This window comes from Podarcis bocagei (genome assembly GCF_964188305.1).
Source record: "Podarcis bocagei genome assembly, chromosome: 13".
Classification (NCBI taxonomy): Eukaryota; Metazoa; Chordata; class Lepidosauria; order Squamata; family Lacertidae; genus Podarcis; species Podarcis bocagei.
This window is the reverse complement of record NC_138138.1, coordinates 50,986,125-51,010,008: the sequence shown is the minus strand read 5'-3', so window position 1 is coordinate 51,010,008 and position 23,884 is coordinate 50,986,125. Positions and strand designations below refer to the sequence as shown.

The window sequence follows — 23,884 nt, the reverse complement described above, 5'->3', positions numbered from 1 at the left end:
TTGTTTATTAGGCTAGGAAATTAAGCTGCTACAGCTGCTTCCAGACTTGCTATTTTGCAGCTAGGATTCAATCGCATATAGTATTAGCAAATCCAGGTTGCTCAGTGTTTAGTTTACGTAACACAAGCCTATTTTTAAAGAACAAGCTTTTGAGGGATAAGGAAAGTGATAAAACATGTACTGGAAAGTGAGAGATATTTGCTTGGTATAACCTCCCTACAAACAAATTGGAATGAATGTTCATTATGCAGCCAGTTTCACAGAACCTCCCTGAAAACATTGCGCAAACAAATGAGATCAATGCTCAATAAACAAGTTGCCTGAAGCAATTTTGGTTTCTTCTTGTTTGCAGGAAGGACCCCTTAAACATACTTCTGAATACATTTTCATCATACACTTCTCCCACTATCTTTAAGCTAACCTGCTTTTTCTGACTGGATTGCAGACACTGTTTTTAAGCTAACCTGCTTTTTCTCAGAAACCCACAATTCCACAAATTCACTCCATGTTTCTTGACTGTCACCAGCATTTTAGGACCTATGAGACAATGCTCACAGGGATGTCATTCTTACCTGAGATAGATGGGTGATATGGTTGAGAGCAGTTTCAACAGGGCTTTTGAAAAACTTTTTTTCATCTTCTTTCATCTGTAGATCAGAAACACAAAGAGGACAAGATAAGGCCCAGACTCTTTATTATCTTCCAAAGAGGCAAAGCAAACTGAGATATTCTAGGTTTAATCAGCTGGTAATGTATTTAAGAGACTGATGTTCAAATCCCTTGTACAAACCATGGCTAAGTGTGAATGCACAAGCATGCAAGCATTAACAGCAGAGTTACTTCATTCATTCCCTGGCCCTGCTGCACACACATGCATGTTTTCACAGCAAAACACATGGCCACTTTACTGTTTCTTCAGAAAACCTGAATTGATGTTAGCTCCAATTGAGCACTAAAAAGCAGGTTTTCACAGGGAAAGGAAAGCTTCAGGGCAAAAATAACTAACACTAGGACATAGAGCTTTTAAGCATGGACTTGTGACTGGAAAGAGTAGGGCAAAAAGGTAAGTAAGAATATGGATTGAAACTACTTTGCAAATTAAAAGTGCATTTTACATACTGGATTTTAATTGCATCCCCAGATGGGTGTACTGTTCAGAGAAACAAACTAAGAGGAAGGTGGGTTTGGCAAACCCTCAACGTGATCAACTCCCGCCCAGAAACCTATGTCCCTACTGTGGAAGGACGTATAGATACAGAATTTGCCTCCACAGTCACTTACGGACTCACTGTTAAGACCATATTCATGGAAGACAATCTTACTGGGCTACGAGTGATTGCCAAAGAAACTGTTCAGTGCAGAAACCTTGCTCAGTCCAACTCCTGCCAGTCCCCAGCCCTGTATTAACAGCTAATTAAATGAGACAAGTGTTTTCAAAATTGTAACATTTTAGCCTTATAAGAAATAACTCCATACATTAGCCAAAATGGATGTGGTACAACTAGAACATCTGTGTTTCAGAAAGTCCATGAAAACAAAGGAGAATATAAGATTCTGCTTTCGAGAAACTACAACTTACATTATTATTGAGAAACAAGTATTTGCAGCTGGTTCCACATGATGGGCATTTATCTGTCAGGATTAAAATGCAAAAGGTGTTAGAATAATATGTGGAAATTTATTATAAATAATATAAAAGTTCTTATATCAGAAGATGGGTCCAATTATGAACCAATCTTCAAATTTGTTAGATCAGAGGTGACCTATATAGTGAGTTCCAAATGTGAGTCCCATCATCCATGTTCATGGGAGCTGGGAATCCAGTAATATATGGAGGGTACCATGTTGGCTTCCCTTGCATTAGATGGTCTTTAAAAAGCAGATTTGAAAATTTTAGTATTTCTGACTGCTGGCTTTTGATCAGTCAAGTTCTGTTGTACAGCTGACAAATCAAAACATGAGCAATATGTTTTCATGTGCAGGATGCAAGAAACTCATAGGAAAGTTCACTACCTAGTCATCTTCTGTAGGAAGGCATTGGTGACTGAATGTTGCATCCCAGACATGGTATAAACATCACGCTGTTACTCTTACCTGTACCAGCACATTTTTTGCAAAATATGTGTCCACAGCTGGTGACGTAATAGTCAGATGCGTCCTGGATAAAGCACTGATTGCAATGAAACCAGTCCATGTTGCAAGAAGGACAGGTGAGGCAGAGGTCCTCCCTCAGCTTCTGTTAAGAAAGGTGCAGTATATAAGGAGGATATGTCAATTTTTACCAGTACATGGCACATTTAAGACCCATTGATTTCAATGGAATAGTTAAACTTAATCCCTTCCCTTTGTATAGGTTCAGAAAATCACAGGATTTAAAACTGTAGCAGTAAAGAAGAAAATATTATGAGATGCAATTCTACTGCACTCTTAGCCAAGAGTCCAGTACTTTGTGGCCACCACCATAAGACAGAAACGTGAATCTGAAGTGCAGATCCTCATGGTTGTTGCTTTTTAACAGCAACACTATCCTACTTTGAAATGACAGTTCACATCTGTTTTGTCATATTGATGTTTCTTTCCACAGTGGTGCTGCAACAGAGGCAACCAGATCTATAATTTTTATGGTGTCATTTGTTTGCATTGGTGTAAATCATGATGAAGCAGCAGCTTTTTCTGGCCTCAGCACCAGATTTAGGGTGGTTTGGGCAGTTGCCCCGTGTAGGGTACTGAGCCAGGGGACACAAAATCAAGAAAATCAGTAATTGAGAAGATCCATTTGGGGGCACCAAATTTTGGCCTCAGTCAGGGCACCATATTACCAAAGTCCACCCCAGTGGCATGCAAAATTCATGAGCAGATTGATGGGTCTCTGTGCCTCATAACTATGGTTTTTGGGTTGTTGTTGTTGTTGTTTGCACCACTGGTGTATCAATCTCTACAGCCACAACAGGTGCTTCAGCCTTTCAAGAGTTTTTGATTTCACCCCAAAAGGCATGCTTCTCCACTGTGACATATGGGTGGCAACAAACACTGGGTCTATGACTTTTACAATGTAGCCCATGGACCTGAATGCATGGTTAGGATTTGACAGTGGATTTGAGGTACCTTAATGTGCAACAATGTGGATCCAGATTCATTTTTTGCACCACACTGATGTGCCAGTGTGCTGAAACCATTATTTTTTACTGTTCAATCTGTAGAGTGTGATTTGATGGTAGATTTTGGAGGGCGAAATCCAAAATATACATGTTTTCACACACTTACAACCTGGTGTGCTTGATCGATTATTTTTTACTATGCGAGTCCATGGATACAGATATGAGTGGCGATTTGGTGGCAGGATCTGTATCTTGGATTCATGTTTCTGCGCCATGGAAGCACCTTAGGTGCATTTAGGTCTGTGCTTTTATAGTGCAGTCCCTGGAAAAGGATGTTGAAAATGGTTTGAGGGTGTTTTTTTGTGGCCTGCATACAAAAATCAAATGAATTTAGGAGGATCCACCTGTTTATGCAAACAATAGATTAGTATTAGTCTTTTAAGTGTATGTTGTGTCTCCTAAAATGGACTAAAAGGGACAACTGTCTGAAAGCAGGGACAATTTATGGTATCAGGGACAGGTACTAGAAAATAGGGACTGTCCCTGCCATCCAGAGACAGCTGGAGGCAAATTCCTATTGAGAACAGCAAAGGAAGAACATGACTTAAAGGAAGTGCTGAAGGAATCCACATTTTGAAAGCAGCTTTCCCAAAATTTCTAAGTGAAGGAGGGTCAGGGACCAGGGTCCCACCCCCACCCCCACTAATAAAAAGGATTTTCACCAGCTCCTTCAATACCTCTTTTCTTTCTACCCCCCCCCCTCTTCTAACCCGCCTGTTTTTCATGCAGCGATTGCAGTACTGTGTAAAATTCTCAAATTTATAATTTAAGGCAGGGTCGCTTCACACGCCGATAGGCAAGGCAAGTTCCTAACCCGGCCGCTGCCTGTTTCCCGCCTTTTTCTCGAGACTACTTGGCCGCCTCGCGCTGAGCGAAAAACGACCGTTAAAAAAGGCGGGAAACGGGTTGCCGGGGGGGGGGGGGAGCGCGAAGGAATCCGGCGGGAGGACTGAAGGGGATTAAGGAGAAGATGGGGAGGGGCGCAGATGGAGGGCGGCGTTGTGGCTCTGGAGAAGCAGGCGTATAAAAATGGCGGGGTGGGGTGGGTGAGGAAGGGGCTTTTTAGGGTAGGAAGGGGGATACTGTGTGAAAAAAGGAATGGAGGCGAGGAGAGAGTTTGGGGAATCTGAAAGTGGGCTCCGAAAGTAGGCGAGGACGGGCAGGGAGTTTCTGAGGTAAAAGTGGGTGGGATTCAATTTAGTATTACTCAAGAGTTGACCCGCTGAAAACGATGAACAACTTGTGCCCATTAATTTCCATGGGTCCCCCTCCCCACTCTCTCTGAGTTTGGTTCATGGTCCAGCTGGGGTTTGGATGGGGGCGGGACACGTTTCTGGCCGCTATTTTTCTTGCCCTTAAAGGCATAATATCTGCGCCAGCTCAGTGGGTAATTTTGGGGTGCCTCGTTGGTGAGAAAAAGCAAAGGGGTTTCGGCAGAGGTTGTGGATCTTCCAGCTCAACCTCCTCGCCGGCTCCTTGGATCTGTCCTTGGGTAGCTGTAGGGGAAATGGTCGACACTTGTCAGTAAGCTGCACAGGGAGATCCAGCAGATCCAAGCATTTCCAACCTGCTTTTTCTTTGCCTCTGGAAGCTGCGCTGCTGGAATCGCCTCCTGCTGCTTAATGAGAGAAACCTGCCAAAATCCTTTGGAGGAAGTGAGGAGCAATAAGGGGATAAAATGGCTTTTGAGGGCCGTAGATGCAGCAGGAGCCTAGAATAGGGAGGAGAACCTAAATATGGAGGGTGTGGGATCCTAATCTGTGGAGCTGTGGTCCTTTAAAACTGATACCAGAAGGAGGCAGAACCAGCAAGGCCGGGATGGATTTTATTTCATAGAATTAATACACCACTTGATTGTTTAAAGAAACCACAACAACCACCCTCAAAGCAGTTTACAAAAAGGTAATCCGGTAAAATGAAGACGAATTCACAACCCTACTTTAAAACATACATAAATTAAAATACTAAAACAGGTTAAAATTACAGTGCTTCAATTTTCCAAGCATCTGGGTAGGTGTGTCTAAACTGGAATGTTTTTAGCAGGTGCCGAAAAAGAGTACAGGAAAGGCGCCTGCTTGATGTCAATTGGCAGGGAGTTCCAAAGTGTCACTGCCATGCTAAACAATCGAGTTCTTACAAATGCGGAACGGGGATTATGTGGCACCTGTGGCAGTGCCAATTCTGCCGATTGAAGCGGCCAAGTAGATGCTTGAAGGGTATGATCTCAGAGATAAACTGGTCCCAAGTTATTCAGGGCTTTATATGCTAATATGAATATGCCTTGAGCTTGGCTCGGTAGCAAATCAGTAGCCAGCGCAGATCCCCGAGTGCAGGTGCTATATGCTGACAAGGCCTTGCCCCTGTCAGCAATTGTGCTGCAGCATTCTGCACCAACTGCACCTTCCGAATCAAGCGCAAGGGAAGCCCCACATAGAGCACATTGCCTCAATCCAGTCTTGAAGTAACCAATGTGTGAACTACTGTGGCATGGCCTCATGGCCCAGGAATGACCGTAGCTCTTGAACCAGGCACCATGGGGGTAGCCAGGGTTTATTTTAGGGGGGGGCAGCCATCATGCTGGGCGGAGGGGGCAAACCTAAGATATCTTCAATGCAATTGGTCAGTTAGTTAAGTATTTTTATTTCTTTACACCCATGCCAGCCGCAGTTGTTAAAATGCACTTCTAGCCACTAAGTCTCCAAATCAGAGAACTGGATCCAGAAGCACTCTCAAACTATAAGGAGCAGTTGAATCCTTGTTAAATGTCGAGATGGGGATGTGGAGGGAAGGAATTAGTCATGAGATGTTTACTGCAGTTTTGCTTCATGTCAGTTCCACTTTGATCTTGTTATTCCCCTTTTTCTTTCGTTCACGTGACTGCCTTAGCCCACAACTCTAATGGATTGTCGTGCAGTCGCTGCTGTTGAGTCCCCACACCCTCCTGCTTTTTCTCATCCTCTGCTGTTATCTTCTCTCCTTCCCAGCCCTGACCTTTGCTCTAGCCTGTTCCTGCTGAGATGACGATAAAAAAGAGTCAAGGGTGCTCCCCAAAGGCTGGACTTCACCCCCACATTGCAGGAGAACGTGCGAGATCAGCAGAGATAGCAGAGGGAGAAATGTGCCAAGCAAGGGGAAGTGGGGACATTGAACAGAAGGTGCGGGGGAAGAAGGAAGAGGAATAGTACACAGGAAAAGTGGAGGCACACAAAATCCTGTCATTCTGTTCTCTCCCCCCCCCCCCCCCCCGTTTTCAAGTCTCTTTTCTGATTTTCCAGGTTTGGAAGTCGAGGGGCTTCCAACAAAACAGGTCCATCATGGAGCAAAATCGGCACTCCTGCCCCTTTTTAAAAGGGGATTACAGTATATTGGCGGTGCACACACACATCAAGCTGAGTAGGGAGAAAGATTAAGATCGTTAATAGACGCTATTGAGCAATAAACAGATAAACTGAAGCATCACCACAGTGAATGGTAGTGGCCCAGGGGAGCAGAGGCGGAGGAACCCGTTTCCGGAAACATCGCTATTATTTGCAGAGAACAATTTTGTCAGTGTGTGCCCTTACCGAAAGGCTTGGAGTGAATGTCAGCACAGGGTACTTTACAAGACTTGGCGGGGGTGGGGGGTGGGATGAACCTAAACTGATGTTCTTGCAATCTGAAACGTAACAAGAGGGAGCCACAGTTGCAGGGGTGGAGGAGGAAAAGAAGAGATTGGTAAAGCTCTGGATTGGATATGAGTTTTGTGAGGAAATCCAGCAGCTTGTAAACTTGGCATTGCGTGCTTACAGTATTGCAGAAAAGTATTGGGGTTAACTAAAGGAAAGCTTTATTTTTAAAACTTACATCCCGGTCTTGCGGTCTTGACTATGCTACCACCCAGTGGATTTGTAACTGACTGACTGACCGAACCCAAAGGGTGCTCATCAATGGTTCCTCTTCATCCTGGAGAAGAGAGACTAGTGGGGTGCCACAGGGTTCTGTCTTGGGCCCGGTCTTATTCAACATATTTATCAACGACTTGAATGATGGACTCAAGGGCATCCTAATCAAATTTGCAGATGACACCAAACTGGGAGGGGTGGCTAACACCCCAGAGGACAGGATCACACTTCAAAACGACCTTGACAGATTAGAGAACTGGGCCAAAACAAACAAGATGGACTTTAACAGGGAGAAATGTAAAATATTGCACTTGGGCAAAAAAAATGAGAGGCACAAATACAAGATGGGGGACACCTGGCTTGAGAGCAGTACATGTGAAAAGGATCTAGGAGTCTTGGTTGACCACAAACTTGACATGAGCCAACAGTGTGACGCGGCAGCTAAAAAAAGCCAATGCAATTCTGGGCTGCATCAATAGGAGTATAGCATCTAGATCAAGGGAAGTAATAGTGCCACTGTATTCTGCTCTGGTCAGACCTCACCTGGAGTACTGTGTCCAGTTCTGGGCACCACAATTCAAGAAGGACACTGACAAACTGGAACGTGTCCAGAGGAGGGCAACCAAAATGGTCAAAGGCCTGGAAACGATGCCTTATGAGGAACGGCTAAGGGAGCTGGGCATGTTTAGCCTGGAGAAGAGGAGGTTAAGGGGTGATATGATAGCCATGTTCAAATATGTAAAAGGATGTCACATAGAGGAGGGAGAAAGGTTGTTTTCTGCTGCTCCCGAGAAGCGGACACGGAGCAATGGAGCCAAACTACAAGAAAGAAGATTCCACCTAAACATTAGGAAGAACTTCCTGAGAGTAAGAGCTGTTTGACAGGGGAATTTGCTGCCAAGGAGTGTGGTGGAGTCTCCTACTTTGGAGGTCTTTAAGCAGAGGCTTGACAACCATATGTCAGGAGTGCTCTGATGGTGTTTCCTGCTTGGCAGGGGGTTGGACTCGATGGCCCTTGTGGTCTCTTCCAACTCTATGATTCTATCCCGCCCTTCCTCCAGTGACTCCAGGGCGGGTCATAGTAATAAAACACGCAAATAATATAATGCACAATAAAACAATGCAGCAAAGTTAAGTTTGATCTGTGACCTAAAAGCTTACGTGGAGAAAAAGATTGGAAGGGGGTGTAGAAAGAGGAATACCAGTACAGTAGTGTGAACATATTTATGTATAGTGAGAATTCTTTGAAATTGTGCAATGAAAGAGTTGGTCATTTCTTTCGGAAATGAAAGGCACCCGTTAACCTGAGGAACTATATGTCACGTGGTCCCACGACGATATGTAATAATGTAGCAGTTGTTGGGGCTAGATTCCAGAGCGATCAGATACGTTTCCACGGGGGTCGCGGATTATGGTGGATCAATCTGCTCAGGTAACGAGCTGGTGTCTCGCGGGTTAGGCTCATGTCGACTAATGCGTGTTCCCCACCCCCTGCAACAGCGGACGGGGCACCTTTGATACTATTAGAAGACGAGACCGAACAAGGCATAACTAGAGCCAGTGGCATCGGAAGGCGAGCGAGATCCCAAAGCGACAACACGACCAGTTTCCGTGGATGAGTTTTAAGCAGAGAGGTAAGGCGAGAGGGAGGAGGAGTCTGTCTCTGCCTCTCCTGGAGCGGAGAATTATCTCCCCCCGCCTCGCCCCAGGACCGGCAGCGGCTGGTTCAGCACAAGAGCAGGGGAAAGAAACTCAAGAGGGAGAAAAACAAATGCAGAGCGGAGAAGCGCGAGAGCTGGTCTGCGAGAAGGAATGAGAAGCCGAGAGACCTGGTGGGGAGAGAAGCTCAGCTGGGACAACAAAACCGGCGAATCAACCATCAAAGCGAGAGAAACGCTGTAATGAGAAACCACCCTGGCACCTAGAGCGATCCCTGTCCAAACTGAGCCACAAGGAAGATCTAGGGAAATCTTTAGAATAACCGCCACTGATCAGAATAAAACTGTGGTAGTGGGTGTGTGGGAGCTGCACAAACAAGATCAAACCAGTCGGCTTCCCCTGCACTGTTGTGCGGTTCTCCTCCTTCCCTTCAGGGCAAACTACACAAGAAGACACGGCAACAACAACGTGGGAGAGGAATCCCACATCATCTGCACCTGTGATTTGGAGCGGAAAATATCTAGTACTTACTGCATGTGAGAGAGGGTCAGTTTGATATCAGAACCAAAGAAAATCTAGCTGCGGACACCCAGATCAAAGCTGATAGAGAGACCCAACTCAGTTCTAACAAGGTTGGTGCTAGAACCAAAGCAAATCCAGCATTTTCTGGTATTAGAAAGGAAGTTTCTAATCAGGAAGAAGATTCAACTGATTTGCTTCTAGAAGAGAGACAGCAGATCTGGCCATCACCTGAAGCACAGACTGGGACATCCCGACTCTAAATATTTCAGACAGAGATCCCCAAAGTGGACTGGCAGAGCAAGACTAGGAACAGGTATACTGTAATTTGGAGCTGGAAAGTTTGCAGAAGTCCATTTTCAAAAGATTCAAGCCTGTAACTGGATCAGCAGACGCAGAGTGAATCCAGAGTCATTCCAGTTCTAGGAGAGCCATCCACAACCTCTAACCCATAGTTACTTGGTGCTGACCAGTTCAACACTATGGAGGATGGAGCACGTCATCGAGCTGGTTCCGAGAAGGGTTCGGATAGCCCTGAAAAAACAGAAGAAGGTGGTGTTGCACTCAAGAAAGAGATTGGGCTGATGAGCGCATGTGGCATTATAGTGGGTGAGTGGGGACTCTGGTGGGATGTTATTTTCCCTGTTTGCCCTGAACTGGACAATACTATCTTCTCATATTCGTCTAACATTGGGTGATATTCATCGTCCCCTATAACCCAGGAAGCAGAGGTCCTGCTACAACCCTCTATCTTAGCCTTGGATCTTCTGTCTTTCCTGTAGCAGTGATTAGCACCATGCCCCAACTTGGCTAGGAGGCTGCTTGTGTCTCATATTCTGCAGTTACCAGAATGAGGGATGAAAACCTTCCTTCTCTTTATTTATTTATGCTCCTTTCTAAATTTAGCCACCATTTCTTTTCCCCCCCTGTTTGTCTTCCTTTCCCTCCTTTCTATAAATACCTTAGAGCTGTCAGTTCACATCACCAATCCGATTAGAGCTAGTCTTCCCCTCCCTGAAGCAGTTCCAGCACCACCAACTTGAATTCCTCTTAACCCCAGCCTGTTTCATTCTCCATTGAGATAACCAGATTCCTGGCCAATTCCCAGCTCATTTTGCTGTGGTACTCCACCCTAAGCCCTTCTATGTTTTGGGACACACACAATCACTGATAAATATATACAACCCTAAAAACATTAGCATCTCAGCAGTGGGTGTGGAATGCTTGTATATACTGCTGTGATGGCCCAGAAGGAGATGGATCTCAGGAACAAGCAAGAATGGGAACATACACAGCTGCTTTGCACCGGATGGGGTTGCAAATTCATGGCGGGCAAGATTTCTCTGAACTGCCCCTTGCCAAAGTAGCTGGCTTTCTGAGCTGGACAAGCAATGAAGTCCTCCAGTTGTCCCTGCCTCATACGGAGATGCAACTTAGACTCTTGGGCTGTGGTGTGGTTCGGATTTTTTTGCTGTGGAGATGGTTGCTTTTGGTTTTTTGTATCTTGAGATTTATGTGGAATTTTTTTCAGTTTGGTTATGTATTTTTATGTTTGTTTTATTGTTTACAACTACTTTAGTTATGCATTTTCCCCCCATGTAAGCTGCTGTGAGCATGGTTTGAACCGCAGAAAAGCAGCATACAAATAAAATTATGTAGGGTTCCACGGCCTAGGGGACTTCTGATTTAAAGGCTGCCAGCAGAGCCATGCAGGAGCAGATCGTACCTTTACAGTTCCCCAAACAGTTAGTGACTGGAGTTTGTTTTCCACCCCAGTGCAGCTGGAACGTGGCTCTCTCTCGAGCATGTTTGTTCCAACTCCATCAGTCTCATTCCAGATGGCTTTGTTTCAGCAGGTGCCAGGAGACCGCTGAACAAACAGAGGAGGATGAGGACGTGCTTTGAAAGAGAAAACCCTTGCTTCCCTACTTGTCCAAGCCTCACTAATACCCAAATTCTATCTACTTATTGAGCTCTCCTCCCACTTCCTCTGCCCCTCATTCCACAGTGTACTGCACTGCTCTATGCTCTCTCTCCATCTCTGCATGCTAGGATGGCAAGTTGTCATCTATCCGCACTTCTCAGTATTCATTACCCTGCTTCTTTGGTTCCTTCTTGATCAGAAGGATCATTAAAGCCCACCTTAGGGTAAGTTTCCACTATCCCGAAGCACGACACATAATCAGTTCCTCCTGTATTTCTTTTCACAAATTCAAACCACTCCAGCCTTTCCTTCATCCCTCTTTCTTCCCTTAGCCACCCCCTGCCCCATCTTCTCAAGTTTTGTGTATAATTCTCTGGCCCCTCTCACTTCCACTGGCCTGTTGCAATGCAGCCCAACCCTACCCTGCGGCTGGTACTTTCAGCCACACCTCCACCCAGCCCTTTGGCTTCAATTCACATCTGCAGAGTTTTAATTTTCTTAATGAAAAATAGTGGAATGATTCTGTGCGATGGGAATAGAGCCAGAATGTGTCCACAAGCATGGAAAGCTGGACAGTGCACACTCTGAGGTATTCAGCCAGCAATGTAGTGACAGGGACAAATATATAAATAATAGCTCCCATCATCCCTCTCTAACAGGACCAGTGGTCAGGGATGATGGGAACTGTAGCCTCAAAACACCTGGAGGGCTGAGTTTGCCTATGCCTGATCTGGACGAATATTCCAGTGGAATTTTATTTTATTTGATAATTTTAAAGCTCTTTTTCACAAAGAGAAATGTGCCAGACTGAGATCCCCAGCGATGCCTTTGGAGCATCTCCCAGGTTATAGAAGATCATCCCTTGCACACAATGTCCTCTATACGCATTGAAGCCACAGCTGGAATTATACGGCCAGAGGTTTGCTTTTAAAAGTGGTAACCTCCCTGCTTTGGCCATGGGGCCATTTCTGCAATACAGATTCACTATGCTGAAGCAAAGCAAGGCTACAAAAAATGGAAGGTTTGGAATCACAGATAGGCTAGTTGCTAAGCATACAGTCCTGGCCTCCCCAGACACAGGAGACGTGATCTGCAAGTACTTGGCATATGTGTGCAATCAGGCCACCTGTAGGGGGGGAAAAATTAGATCATTACCTCCCAGTCCTAAACCTATTTGCTAAGAATTAAGTGCTTGTTTCTATTATTCTTACGTTAAATCAACATGAGTTGACTTTAAATAGTCTCAGTCTGAGACTTTCCTTTTCACCTTAAAAATTGGGTATATATTATTATATATTATTATATTATATTATATCATCTTTGGTGTTATAGAAATAGAAAATATGTTAAATAACAAAGTGGTATAAACAATTTCCATTCTGAAAAGTTTTATAACACAAACATGGATATTTCTATTTCTTCTTACCAGACAGAGAATTTGATTAGTACAAGAGGTAGTGTGTTCTCCAGCTGGTGATATATGAAGAAGCTGACATTTAAATGTCACCCTAAATTAACCTTTCTTATTAGACACAGAGGGTAATTCCACTTCTTGGGCCAATATCTTAGACTCTGCAAACCCATATAGATAACTACAATGTTTGTTGCACTAGAGAAGCAGTAGCTATAGCATGTGGCCCTCTGAAATTTGCTGCATTCCAGTTCCCAAAACCCCTGATCATTGGTCATGCTGGCTGGAGCTGATGGGAGTTGGAGTCCAATGGCATCTGGAGAGCCTCTGCACTAGAGTCTCCCCTCTCACCATTTCCCTCTATGATTTCTAATCTCTCTGTACCCCTTTGTTTCTTCTCCAGGTAACATTATTGGATCAGGGATCTTTGTGTCACCAAAGGGTGTGCTGGAGAATGCAGGCTCAGTAGGACTGGCACTAATTGTGTGGATTGTAACGGGTCTTATCACAGCTGTGGGGGCTCTGTGCTATGCAGAACTGGGAGTCACCATCCCCAAATCTGGAGGCGACTATTCCTATGTCAAGGACATTTTCGGGGGACTGGCTGGGTAAGTGAGGAAAGAAGAAATAAGAATGTAAGTAGGTGGCTGTGTATGTGATGGGGAAGTGGAGCAGGATTAAAAGTAGGAGGGGTTTTGAGAGGCAGATTGTCTAACTCTTTCACACTTGGAATATTTCTCTCAAGGTTCCTGCGGTTATGGATTGCCGTCCTGGTGATCTATCCCACCAACCAGGCTGTTATTGCCCTCACTTTCTCAAACTACGTACTGCAGCCACTCTTCCCTACCTGCTTTCCCCCAGAAACCGGATTGCGACTGCTCGCTGGGGTCTGCCTTTGTAAGTACTGAGCCCACTACCATCCATTAGCCATGAATATTGGGCTGATTCAGATTGACTGAACTGGCAGTTTGTAAGTTCCTTGCAGGGAGGTTAGATGACATTGTGCCAAGACAAGAGTTATCACACAGTGTCCAGTTCATTTCCCCATCACTTTCCTTACTGCAAGCCCCCCCCCCCATCAATGATGATGTAACAACCTGAATTTGCTGGTATGTGACTGAATCACACTCCAAAATAGTGACATTCTGGAAGCACTTTTTATCTACTCAAAGACCCTGGAGTTATGTTACAGTTGATCTAGCCAACAGCAGATTCTCCATCAAGAGTTTCAAACCATGTGTAGTTATTCCTCAGAGGCATGTATAGCTATGGCCAACTCACCATTTCTACACATTTAGTAATTCCAATATCCAGTGTGATGTTGAAGCTGGGACCAGAAAGATATAAGTTTGCATCTTTGTTTGGCCTACTAAATTTACTGAGTGACCTTGGGCCAGTCCCTCTCTCACACCTAGTCTACTTTGCAAGGTTGTTGTAAGAATAAAACAGGTTAACTCACATCTATGTAAGCCACTCAGAGCTCTTTGGAGTTGGAGTGGGTACAAATGTGTGGAATAATGTGCATTTGGCCTGCATACCAAAAGAACAAATTCTTTCACTCTTTTGGAAAGGTGTATCACTGCTTGACCTATGTTCTAGGTACTGTGAGCTATAAAATACAAATAATGACAACAAACGTTCTTAAAATAGGGTACTTTTTGCAATTTAATATTGAGCATCCTTTGGTGTGCATCTTGCATCCTACTAATCTGAAATAGGGCTCCTTACCCACAGCTGTGTAAGCAGCATTGGAATTTCTCCTCCAAATAATTCTGGGAAATATAGTTTGCTAAGGGTGCTGGGACATGTAGCTCTGTGAGGGGGTGCAGTGCTCAGGATTCTTGGAGTGTGTGTGTGTGCTTTAAATGTATGGTGTGTTTGCAGCTTCACTCTAAAAGCACCCCACATGCAATGAGTACAAGACAGGAGCAGAAAGGTTAGAAGGGTCAGAGTGAGGAACACAGGAAGTAGAAGGAATGCCCAAATGCCAGGAGATTCTTTCCACCAAAGCTTTAAGCCATTTCTGTCCGTCTGTCTACAGGCTCCCCGCCACCTGTCCTGTCTTGGATGTCTGCACAGTTGCCCCAATCTGAATCAGTGGGGAGTGGGCAGCTGTGTTCCCCATGAACTCAAAGACATTTAGGAGGGATAATTTCCCCTGAGGTTACTTTAGGACATCAGTTGCTGGAAAAATCAGGCCTGAACTAGTTTCGTTCCTTTCTAGCTCCAAGGCAGGGGTGGGGGTGGGGAAAGACAAGCACCAGCCAGGGAGGGGATTTGGCTGAGGCGCTTATGCAAGCCAGCTGCAGCAGCTCAGCAAGAGTTTATCCATCGAGTTAAAGCCAGTTACTCAGCAGCTGAGTCAGCTAAAAAGGGAGAGATTATATGTGCATATGAAAGAGAGGCAGGGAAGAAGAAAAATTTATGCCTCCAGACCTCAACAACGAGGAGCTGCTTACTAATGGGCCTTTTGGCCAAATTTTGAAATCGAATACTGGAATGCAAAGGCTGTGGAATTAGTAAAGAACAACAACCAGACGTGAGGGATTGGAAACAGATAACATTAGACTGTCAATTACAGTTGAAGGATTGAAGTCTTGTTTCTCTTCCAGCATGCCTTTCAAGTGAAGATTTTTATCCCAGCCTTTATCTATATTCGCCTAGAAATTTCATTTATATGTTGATGTTTTTATTGTTAAATCACTTCAGGATGCTTTGTGTGGAGTGATTCATAAATTAATTAATTCAATCAATCAAACAGAGATAATACTGGTGGTTCAGAATAGCCAGTGGTAAAATTTAGCAGGAAGACTGATGAGAGGGCTATGGCTGATGATTGGAGGTAATCGCTGTGAGACTGGAATTGGGCAGTGTCACCAGAGCCTTGTGAAGCAAGACTTAATCCGCTTTATCTAGTGTACTATGGTTTCTGTTTAGTATCTCCAGTGCTGACTGACGTAAGCAAGCAGCCTAGAACAGGCCAGAATGTTGTTTTCCTGTACCAGTCCCAGCTTGGTAGTCACAGACTGGCCTGGATAAATTTGTTGGTACTTTAAAGGAGGACACAGAGATGCCATGGAAGTGGCATTGCTGGTCTCTGACCTCTCTGAATGAAGCACCTGATCTATTTTGAGGTCAGGAATAGGGTGGCTGGTTTTGATTAGCCCCTGGGACAGTGTGTGCTAAAAAAGTTAGCAACAGATCTGAGCCACACCCTCTGGCTCTAGCATCAGCTCTGAGATTCTATGTCTGAAAGGATCCCATGGAATTGGAGACTCACTGGCCTTAATCCAGTCCTGCCGAGTGCCAGAGATACTGAGAAACAAGGGAACTTCCAGGAGTTTTGACTCTGAGTTGGAACATAAGGCAATAACATATGTTCCTGTAATATTGTGAAGCCAGATCTCCCGCCTCCCACCCCATAAATACTCATTCCGGTACCAGTTTGACGCTACTACTCCCCACACCAAATCACAACATATTTCCCCATAGAATCCTACACTCAGATCCACCCATTCATCCTGGAGTTATTCCTGGACTACTCCTAAGATCCCTTTCCAAAACCTTAGGCAGCCCTAATCTATTATTGGGATCTTCAAACCAAATGTAGCTCTTGATCTCTGATCCTCGTTTGGGGATCTGCAGAAACAGATTGGGTCTCTGTGACCCAACATTATCCTGGAAAGGAGATCAAACTCTCATCCTCACTACCTTCACCCTCCATTCATACGTAATTGACCACATAACTTCAATGTCACTGTAATCCCTCACATATACAACCCCCCTTGAAGCGTATGGAATATGTTCCTGATGAAATAAAGTTGTTTAAAGTACATATTCAAGGGCAATAAATGTGCACTACTTACCTCTTAACACATGTTAAATGCTCTGTTGCTTCTTCAGGGTGATTAACAAACAGTATAGTTTAAAGGTGGTCATATTGGTTTCCAACTTGTATGCAGCGAATGTACATAACTATTACATAACTATGTATAATACAATCATAGTTAGAAGGGTTCTCAAGGGCCATCTAGTCTAACTCCCTGCAGTGCTGGAATATCAACTAAAGCTTCCATGACAGATGGCCAGCCAACCTCCACATAATCTCCTATGTGGAGAATCTCTCTGTTTTATAGATAAAATTTATGTGTTAAGCAGCCTTAAAATGCACACATAAATGCACACACCACTCTCCTCTCCCCAGCCCCAGACTGGTTTTCTGTTAAGCTGCCTCCAGGCTTCCTGTTTTGAGCCTTTTGGACTTGAACTGATTGTGCAAAGGGATGCAGAGTAAGCAGAGAAGTTTCCACTTCCTCTTGGTCTGTTGTGTTTTGGGGGTCCTGTTAACTCTCTCTTCCTTCTCTCCCACCCACCAAAGAAAAAAGCAATGTGAGGACATTAGACAGAGCACGAATGAGATACATTTTTACCTCTCGCCAGCGGCGAAGCAAGCTAATTGGGTGGCTGGGGCGGTGCACGTGCCCTGTGTCGGGGGGGGGGGCTCCAAGAAGTCTGCCTGCCTCCTCCCGCTCAACTACCCGGGCTAGGGACAAAGGTGAGAGCTGTTTCCTAGTTCTGCTGGATCTCTCAGCGGCGTTTGATACCATCGACCATAACATCCTTCTGGACCGTCTTGAGGGGCTGGGAGCTGGGGGCACTGTCATACAGTGGTTCTGCTCCTTCCTCCTGGGCCGTGTTCAGAAAGTGGTGGTGGGGGATGAGTGTTCAGACCCCTGGGCTCTCACTTGTGGGGTGCCTCAGGGTTCTGTCTTCTCCCCCATGCTTTTCAACATCTACATGCAGCCGCTGGGAGAGATCATCAGGGGGTTTGGGCTGGGTGTTCATCAGTATGCAGATGGTACCCAGCTCTACCTTTCTTTCAAATCAGAACCAGTGAAGGCGGTGACAGTCCTGTGTGAGTGTCTGGAGGCGGTTGGAGGATGGATGGCGGCAAACAGATTGAGATTGAATCCTGACAAGACAGAAGTACTGTTTCTGGGGGACAGGAGGCGGGCAGGTGTGGGGGATTCCCTGGTCCTGAATGGGGTAACCGTGCCCCTGAAGGACCAGGTGCGCAGCCTGGGAGTCATTTTGGACTCACAGCTGTCCATGGAGGCACAGGTTAAATCCGTGTCCAGGGCAGCTGTGTACCAGCTCCATCTGGTACGTAGGCTGAGACCCTATCTGCCCGCGGACTGCCTCGCCAGAGTGGTGCATGCTCTGGTTATCTCCCGCTTGGAATACTGCAATGCGCTCTACGTGGGGCTACCTTTGAAGGTGACCCGGAAACTACAACTAATCCAGAATGCAGCAGCCAGACTGGTGACTGGGAACGGCCGCTGAGACCATATAACACCGGTCTTGAAAGACCTACATTGGCTCCCAGTACGTTTCCGAGCACAATTCAAAGTGTTGGTGCTGACCTTTAAAGCCCTAAACGGCCTCGGTCCAGTATATCTGAAGGAGCGTCTCCACCACCATCGTTCTGCCTGGACACTGAGGTCCAGCACCGAGGGCCTTCTGGCGGTTCCCTCACTGCGAGAAGCCAAGTTACAGGGAACCAGGCAGAGGGCCTTCTCGGTAGTGGCACCCTTCCTGTGGAACGCCCTCCCACCAGATGTCAAAGAGAACAACAACTACCAGACTTTTAGAAGACATCTGAAGGCAGCCCTGTTTAGGGAAGCTTTTAATGTTTGATGTATCATAGTATTTTAATATTCTTTTGGAAGCCGCCCAGAGTGGCTGGGGAAACCCAGCCAGATGAGCGGGGTATAAATAATAAATTATTATTATTATTATTATTATTATTATTATTATTATTATTATTATTATTACCCTACAGCTGAGGGGGAGGAAGCGGGTGGACCATTTGGGGCAGCGGGGAGCCTGCAGGTGCCCAAGCCACTGCGTCACTCCCAGGAGAAATGTGTGGCTCGGGCACACTGCAGGCCCCATGGAGAGTGCCACCCACATTTTGTCATCCCCCCACAGTGGTGACACTTTTCATATAATGTAAACAGACTATGTATCTGGAGAACAGGTACCTCGCTCCTCAGAGATGTTTAATTTTTTTTTCAAACTTTAATGCCAACTTGTTGTGGAATTGTCAAGTTAAAAAAGAGTTGACATGAAAGAGAGCGTGTGTATGTATGTGACCCTAGATGTCAAGTTTCTTTTCTCCCTGCATTGCAAACAAAGCATTAAGCTCCTGTGCTAGGGTGGTTTTGCATGTTTTGTAAAAGAACTGCTTCTTTGTGTAAACCAGAGAGTAAATGTGGGCATGCAGTTATGCCTTGGTGGGGTTGCTGAATTTGAGTATTGATATGCTATATCAGGAGTGGCGAATGGGAAAGCCAGTGGCCCTCCTGATGCCATTGGACTCCAACTCGTATCAGCCCCTGCAGCCAGCATGGCCATTAGTCAGGGATGCTGGGACCTGTAGTCCAGCAACATCTGGAGGGCCCCATAGTTATCCAAATAATTCTTTGTTGCGACTGCAGCCTTTTATAAGACCATTTGTATGTGTGATAGCTTGCCTCTACATTTTGACTATTGTGAAAGTTTTGTGTGGGGAGTGTGGCAGTGTGATGGATTTGGGAGGATAAATGGAAGGTCTGATTTGTCAGTCCTGTTTGCTGTGGTGGGTAGGCACTGGAAGGTTTAGAGGAGTAAGGGTTTCTACCTATCTGCCTGTCTGTAAACCCTGTTTGTGTCGTATTAGGTTACCAGGGGCCAGGGGCTGTTTGTGCTGACGGGATGTTTTGATGCAGTCAGGCTGGGTGCCAAATAGGTCACCACCTCCCCCTCCCTCATCTGTTTGTTTTTCATTCCCTCAAACTTCCAGAAACATTTATAGGAACTGTGGTTTTTTCCTTCCCATATACTGCAGGGCACAGATTTAACCCCAGATTACAATCCTGAGGGGTGGGTCATGTACCTTGGTCCCCTTCAAATAATAAGGGACAGCCCAGGAAATACTATCTGTGATCACTTGTCTGCTGATCATAAATTGTTCGTTCTGAATAGCTTCACCCTTAAACAGTTGTAGGAGCAGAATATATTTGTACCATTATTTTATTATGAGAAGTGGTGATATCATAAGAGATTTACAGAATATAACCCATGCCATAATCACAATCTCAGTCAAAAACCAAGGAAGGCTGTGGCTGCTCTGAACCAGAAAGCTGCCCTTGTTTGTTCCTGGAAAGTGCCAGTGCAGCATCTGAATTTGCCCCTAACGAAACACATTGCTCCCGGCATTATCTTGCTCCAGTGTTGTGTCCAACAGTCATGAAACTGGCCTTGACTGAGAGATTTAGGCCAGAATAGGAATGTTGACTGTCCCTTCCCCCACTGACTTTCCTGCTTCTCCACAGTACTGCTGACTTGGGTGAACTGTGCCAGCGTGCGTTTGGCCACACGTGTCCAGGATATCTTCACGGCAGGGAAACTGCTGGCGTTGGGACTTATCATTGTTATGGGAGTCGTACAGATCTGCAAAGGTGAGGCCCAGCCTGGTCAGACAAAGAAGGGGACAGGAGTCTCCACAACACACTGTATTTGCCTCCCCTCACCCGCCCCCCCCCCCCACCCACACCAAGGAGAATAAGCTGCAGGGTTTTAAATTCAGGGTTATCAACATTCCTTAGTAAGCAGATTTAGAGACTGGATTGGCTTCCATAGTTTCCTGCCCCAGTCTGTATCAGAGAGGGGGAGAATTAGCTGACCCAGGGAAAGGGAGGGAGAACAGCCCACCTGTTTTGTTTAAAGAACCCTTTTTGTATTTCAATATCTCCTTTGTGCAGGTGAATACTTCTGGCTGGAGCCGAAGCATGCTTTTGAGTTTTTCCAGACACCAGATGTGGGATTGGTGGCCTTATCCTTCTTACAGGGCTCTTTTGCCTACGGGGGCTGGAACTTCCTCAACTATGTCACTGAAGAGCTGGTTGACCCTTACAAGTGAGTCAGTGTCCCCCTTGGTGGTGATACAGGGGAATGAGACCCACGTTGACTCTTATTCCTCTCTTCCACTACACAGTCGTACCTTTGTTCTCCAACAGAATGCATTCTGGGAGTCCGTTCAACTCCTGGAACGGTTCAAAAAGCAAGGCGCGGCTCCCGATTGGCTGCAGGAGCATCCTGCAGCCAATTGGAAGCTGCAGAAGCCGCGCTGGATGTTCGGCTTCCGAAAATAGTTCAAAAACTGGAACACTCACTTCTGGGTTTTGGTCGTTCAGGAGCTGATTTGTTTGGGAGCCAAGGCGTTTGAGAACCAAGGTACGACTGTAATTGTTTTTCCTCACAGGAACCTGCCTCGAGCCATCTTCATCTCCATTCCCCTGGTCACCTTCGTCTACGTCTTCGCCAATGTGGCCTATGTCACTGCCATGTCGCCCCAGGAGTTGTTGGCTTCCAATGCTGTCGCAGTGGTGAGGCCCCATCTACACCATTGTGCAAATTCACCTTCCCCTTGTTTCCAAATACAATGCCCCTAACCACATGCTCTCTTCCTGCTCCCTTCCTCACAGACATTTGGAGAGAAACTGTTAGGAGTCATGGCTTGGATCATGCCCATCTCTGTTGCCCTTTCCACTTTTGGAGGAGTAAATGGATCACTTTTCACTTCCTCTAGGTGAGTAAACATGGGAGTATATACCCCAAGAGCTGCAGCTCTGCTGGCACAACAGACTTTTGTGTGTGCAATTAAGCTTCCTCTTTCTGTCTCATGCAGCACCCTTGTGCACCCTCAAATTCAGCTCTGAAGGATTGTGTACCCCCTGGAGCAGATTTGGGTGGGCATGGGAGGAGGAGAGGAACCACAAATCCCATTGCACCAGTGGACACAACCCACTGCCTTCAGCAGACATTCAGTGAGATATTCTCATTTACAAGTTCCATCTGCTGAAATCCTCGGCTATCAAGTTCCATTACAACAGCATCACCCCTTCCACACACAACTGCATTGCTCACCCATATCTTCATAGTGCTGCCTTTCTAATTCAGCTCTACTTTAACACCTATATTAGGACTGGGGAACTAAGTTGGCCCTTCATCCATTTAAGCCTTCCCCATTCTTTCCCGGGATCTTTTCTTTAATAAGTCCTGTTCACAGTGTGGAGCCAGCTTCCTTCCTCAGTGCTGATCAAAGTAAGTAAATAATATTGCAGCACACTGCTTGCATTTATGATGTTCTCTCTCCAACATTCACAGACTATTTTTTGCTGGAGCCCGGGAAGGCCACCTGCCCAGCGTATTGGCTATGATCCACGTGCGACGCTGCACTCCCATACCTGCCCTACTTTTCACTGTGAGTCATCAAAAAAAGAGTTGGGAGGGGGACAGTTGATGCATCAGTGAGGGATGAGGAGAAAGTGTCTGCCAGTACAGAGTTAGAATTGCCAGTGACTGAAGAACTTGGCAAGGGCATTTTCCTGGGAATTGAGGGGATTAGCCAGCAGGTGCTGTCAGTGTGGCAGACCAAGTGCCTTGGGCGATTTCTCTGAAAACAATATAATTGCATTTTCTCTCTCCTTTTGTCTGTCTCTGGCAGTGTCTTTCAACATTGCTTATGCTAGTAACAAGTGATATATATACCCTGATCAATTATGTGGGCTTCATCAACTACCTGTTCTATGGAGTGACTGTGGCTGGGCAAGTTGTGCTGCGCTGGCGGGAACCTCACCGACACCGTCCCATTAAGGTAAGACCCGGCCATCACATTTCTGCTGCTCTATTTATGTCAGCCCCTGTCACCTTCTCACACCAGTGTTGTCTTCCCTTGGAACCACACAGGATGGATTGAGCTGAATCAGTGTCACATCACTGATTTAAAACACATGGTTTTAAATTTCCTGTTTCCAACTGAATCAAACCTTTATACCAGAACCTGTAGTCCTCCAGTTGTTGCTGAACATTCCCAGTGTTCCTGGCCATTGGCCTTGCTAGCTAGAGCTGATGGGAGCTTCAGGTGCTCTTAAAGGGCCACAGGATCCTATATGACCTAGGAACATAATCCAGAACCTGAGTGTTTCCTGAGTGAGGGCAAAGGCTGAGGGTCTGGGAGACACTGGAGCAGAGCAGACTACCACTTCTTGTTTCTGGAGCACTCAGCAAAGAATTTCTCCGTGGCACCACCACTGCTAACAAAACTGGTGGGTGTCTTGGAGTGTGGGTCCACTTTTGGCCTATTTTGACTAGCAGCAGCAGCTCCCCATTGCTAGAGGTGCTGGAGGCTGATCTTGGGGCGTTCTGGATGCAAGGCATGTCCTCTACCACTGGGCTAGGATTCATCCCACATCTGCTAGCTTTGTTCTTGATAAAGAAACCTCTATTCTCCCAACCTTTTCCCTTGCATCCCACTTCCTGATGCTCCTACCCAGATCCAACCCATCTCTTTCCTCCCCAGGTGAGCCTGTTCTTCCCCATAATCTACCTGCTGTTCTGGGCCTTCCTGTTGGTGTTCAGCTTATGGTCAGAACCTGTGGTGTGTGGGATTGGCCTAGCCATCATGCTGACAGGTGTCCCAGTCTACTACCTAGGTGTGCATTGGCAGAACAAACCACCTGCCTTCCACACGTTTATTGGTGAGTCATGAGCAGATAATTGGGTGGGAATTTTTTGCAATTCCGTTTTGAAAAATGACGCTGTGGGTTTTCCTCTCCTATCTTAAAGCTCACTCGCTTACTCTTATTTTCTTGCAGAGGTAGTGACTCGGCTAGGACAGAAGCTTTGTGTTGTTGTGTACCCTGAAATGGATTCAGGGAAACCTAAAACCAACCTCAGCAAAGAGACCAAAGAACAGCTGGAGCCAATGTGTGGAACTGAAGACTCGAAGTATCCTCAGAACTGAGCCTCCTTGGTGGCTGGGGGTAGAAGAAGCAGCCAGTGATGGGCTGCGCAGTACCCTTTGGGGGCGCTGAAGTAAATGGGAGCTCCCTGCACAGATAAAGCTCTCTTCTTGCTCCCAACAGCACCACACGCTGGGACTGGAATAGCTGGGAATGCCTCACTAGTGCCTCACCCAGTTTCCTGCACTAAACCCCTGCTGGGGCTGGAGTACCCACATCCGCCACGCCCCACCAGCAGTGCCCCCTGCTGGAGCTGGAAAAGATGGGAGCTCTCCTCACAGCCAACGACCCCACACCCACATCCCCGGCGCACCCTGCTGGAAGGGGCTCCTTCGTTATTGTTGCCTTATATTGTTGGGAATATTCTCTTTGGGTTTGAACCTCATTTCGTGGGAGAGGGTCCTCTCCCATGGTTTTTGTGTCCTTGTATTTTTCACTTTTCTCTCTTTCTCTTTTTTTGATGTAATAAATTAAGCTAAACTTGC

The 23,884-nt window shown here is 46.0% G+C and overlaps 2 protein-coding genes across 12 annotated transcripts in view; one reads left to right on the top strand and one right to left on the bottom strand.

The window, feature by feature from the left end:
* The window catches only part of RNF212B (ring finger protein 212B), a 23,732-nt gene extending 10,783 nt beyond the window's left edge, over positions 1-12,949 (bottom strand). For 3 of the 10 annotated variants that reach the window (XR_014001635.1, XR_014001636.1, XM_081168088.1), the window contains exons 1-4: positions 3,836-3,891; positions 2,095-2,236; positions 1,580-1,632; positions 573-647 (exon numbers count right to left, since the gene is read on the bottom strand). Coding sequence is in view for 8 of the 10 variants with exons in the window: in XM_081168088.1 (XP_081024214.1) it covers positions 573-647; positions 1,580-1,632; positions 2,095-2,236; positions 3,836-3,883 (318 nt within the window). In the remaining 2 variants the exon portion in view is untranslated. Of the gene's footprint in view, positions 1-572; positions 648-1,579; positions 1,633-2,094; positions 2,237-2,819; positions 3,099-3,835; positions 3,892-3,972; positions 4,025-4,365; positions 5,061-10,178 lie in introns of those variants that run through there. The other 7 variants (XM_081168095.1, XM_081168089.1, XM_081168094.1 and 4 more) reach the window with 7 other exon arrangements.
* SLC7A8 (solute carrier family 7 member 8) lies at positions 6,415-23,884 on the top strand. Of its 2 annotated transcripts, XM_081167935.1 has the most exons (12): positions 6,415-6,751; positions 8,540-9,826; positions 12,956-13,160; positions 13,298-13,449; positions 19,929-20,054; positions 20,358-20,511; positions 20,858-20,981; positions 21,081-21,184; positions 21,763-21,859; positions 22,103-22,252; positions 22,958-23,135; positions 23,253-23,884. In XM_081167935.1, the coding sequence occupies exons 2-12, from the start codon at positions 9,700-9,702 to the stop codon at positions 23,399-23,401; spliced, it is 1,566 nt and encodes a 521-aa protein (XP_081024061.1). In that variant the 5' UTR covers positions 6,415-6,751; positions 8,540-9,699; the 3' UTR covers positions 23,402-23,884. The 2 variants fall into 2 exon arrangements, with proteins under 2 accessions (XP_081024061.1, XP_081024060.1); XM_081167934.1 differs by lacking the exon at positions 6,415-6,751 and having other exon boundaries at positions 8,128-9,826.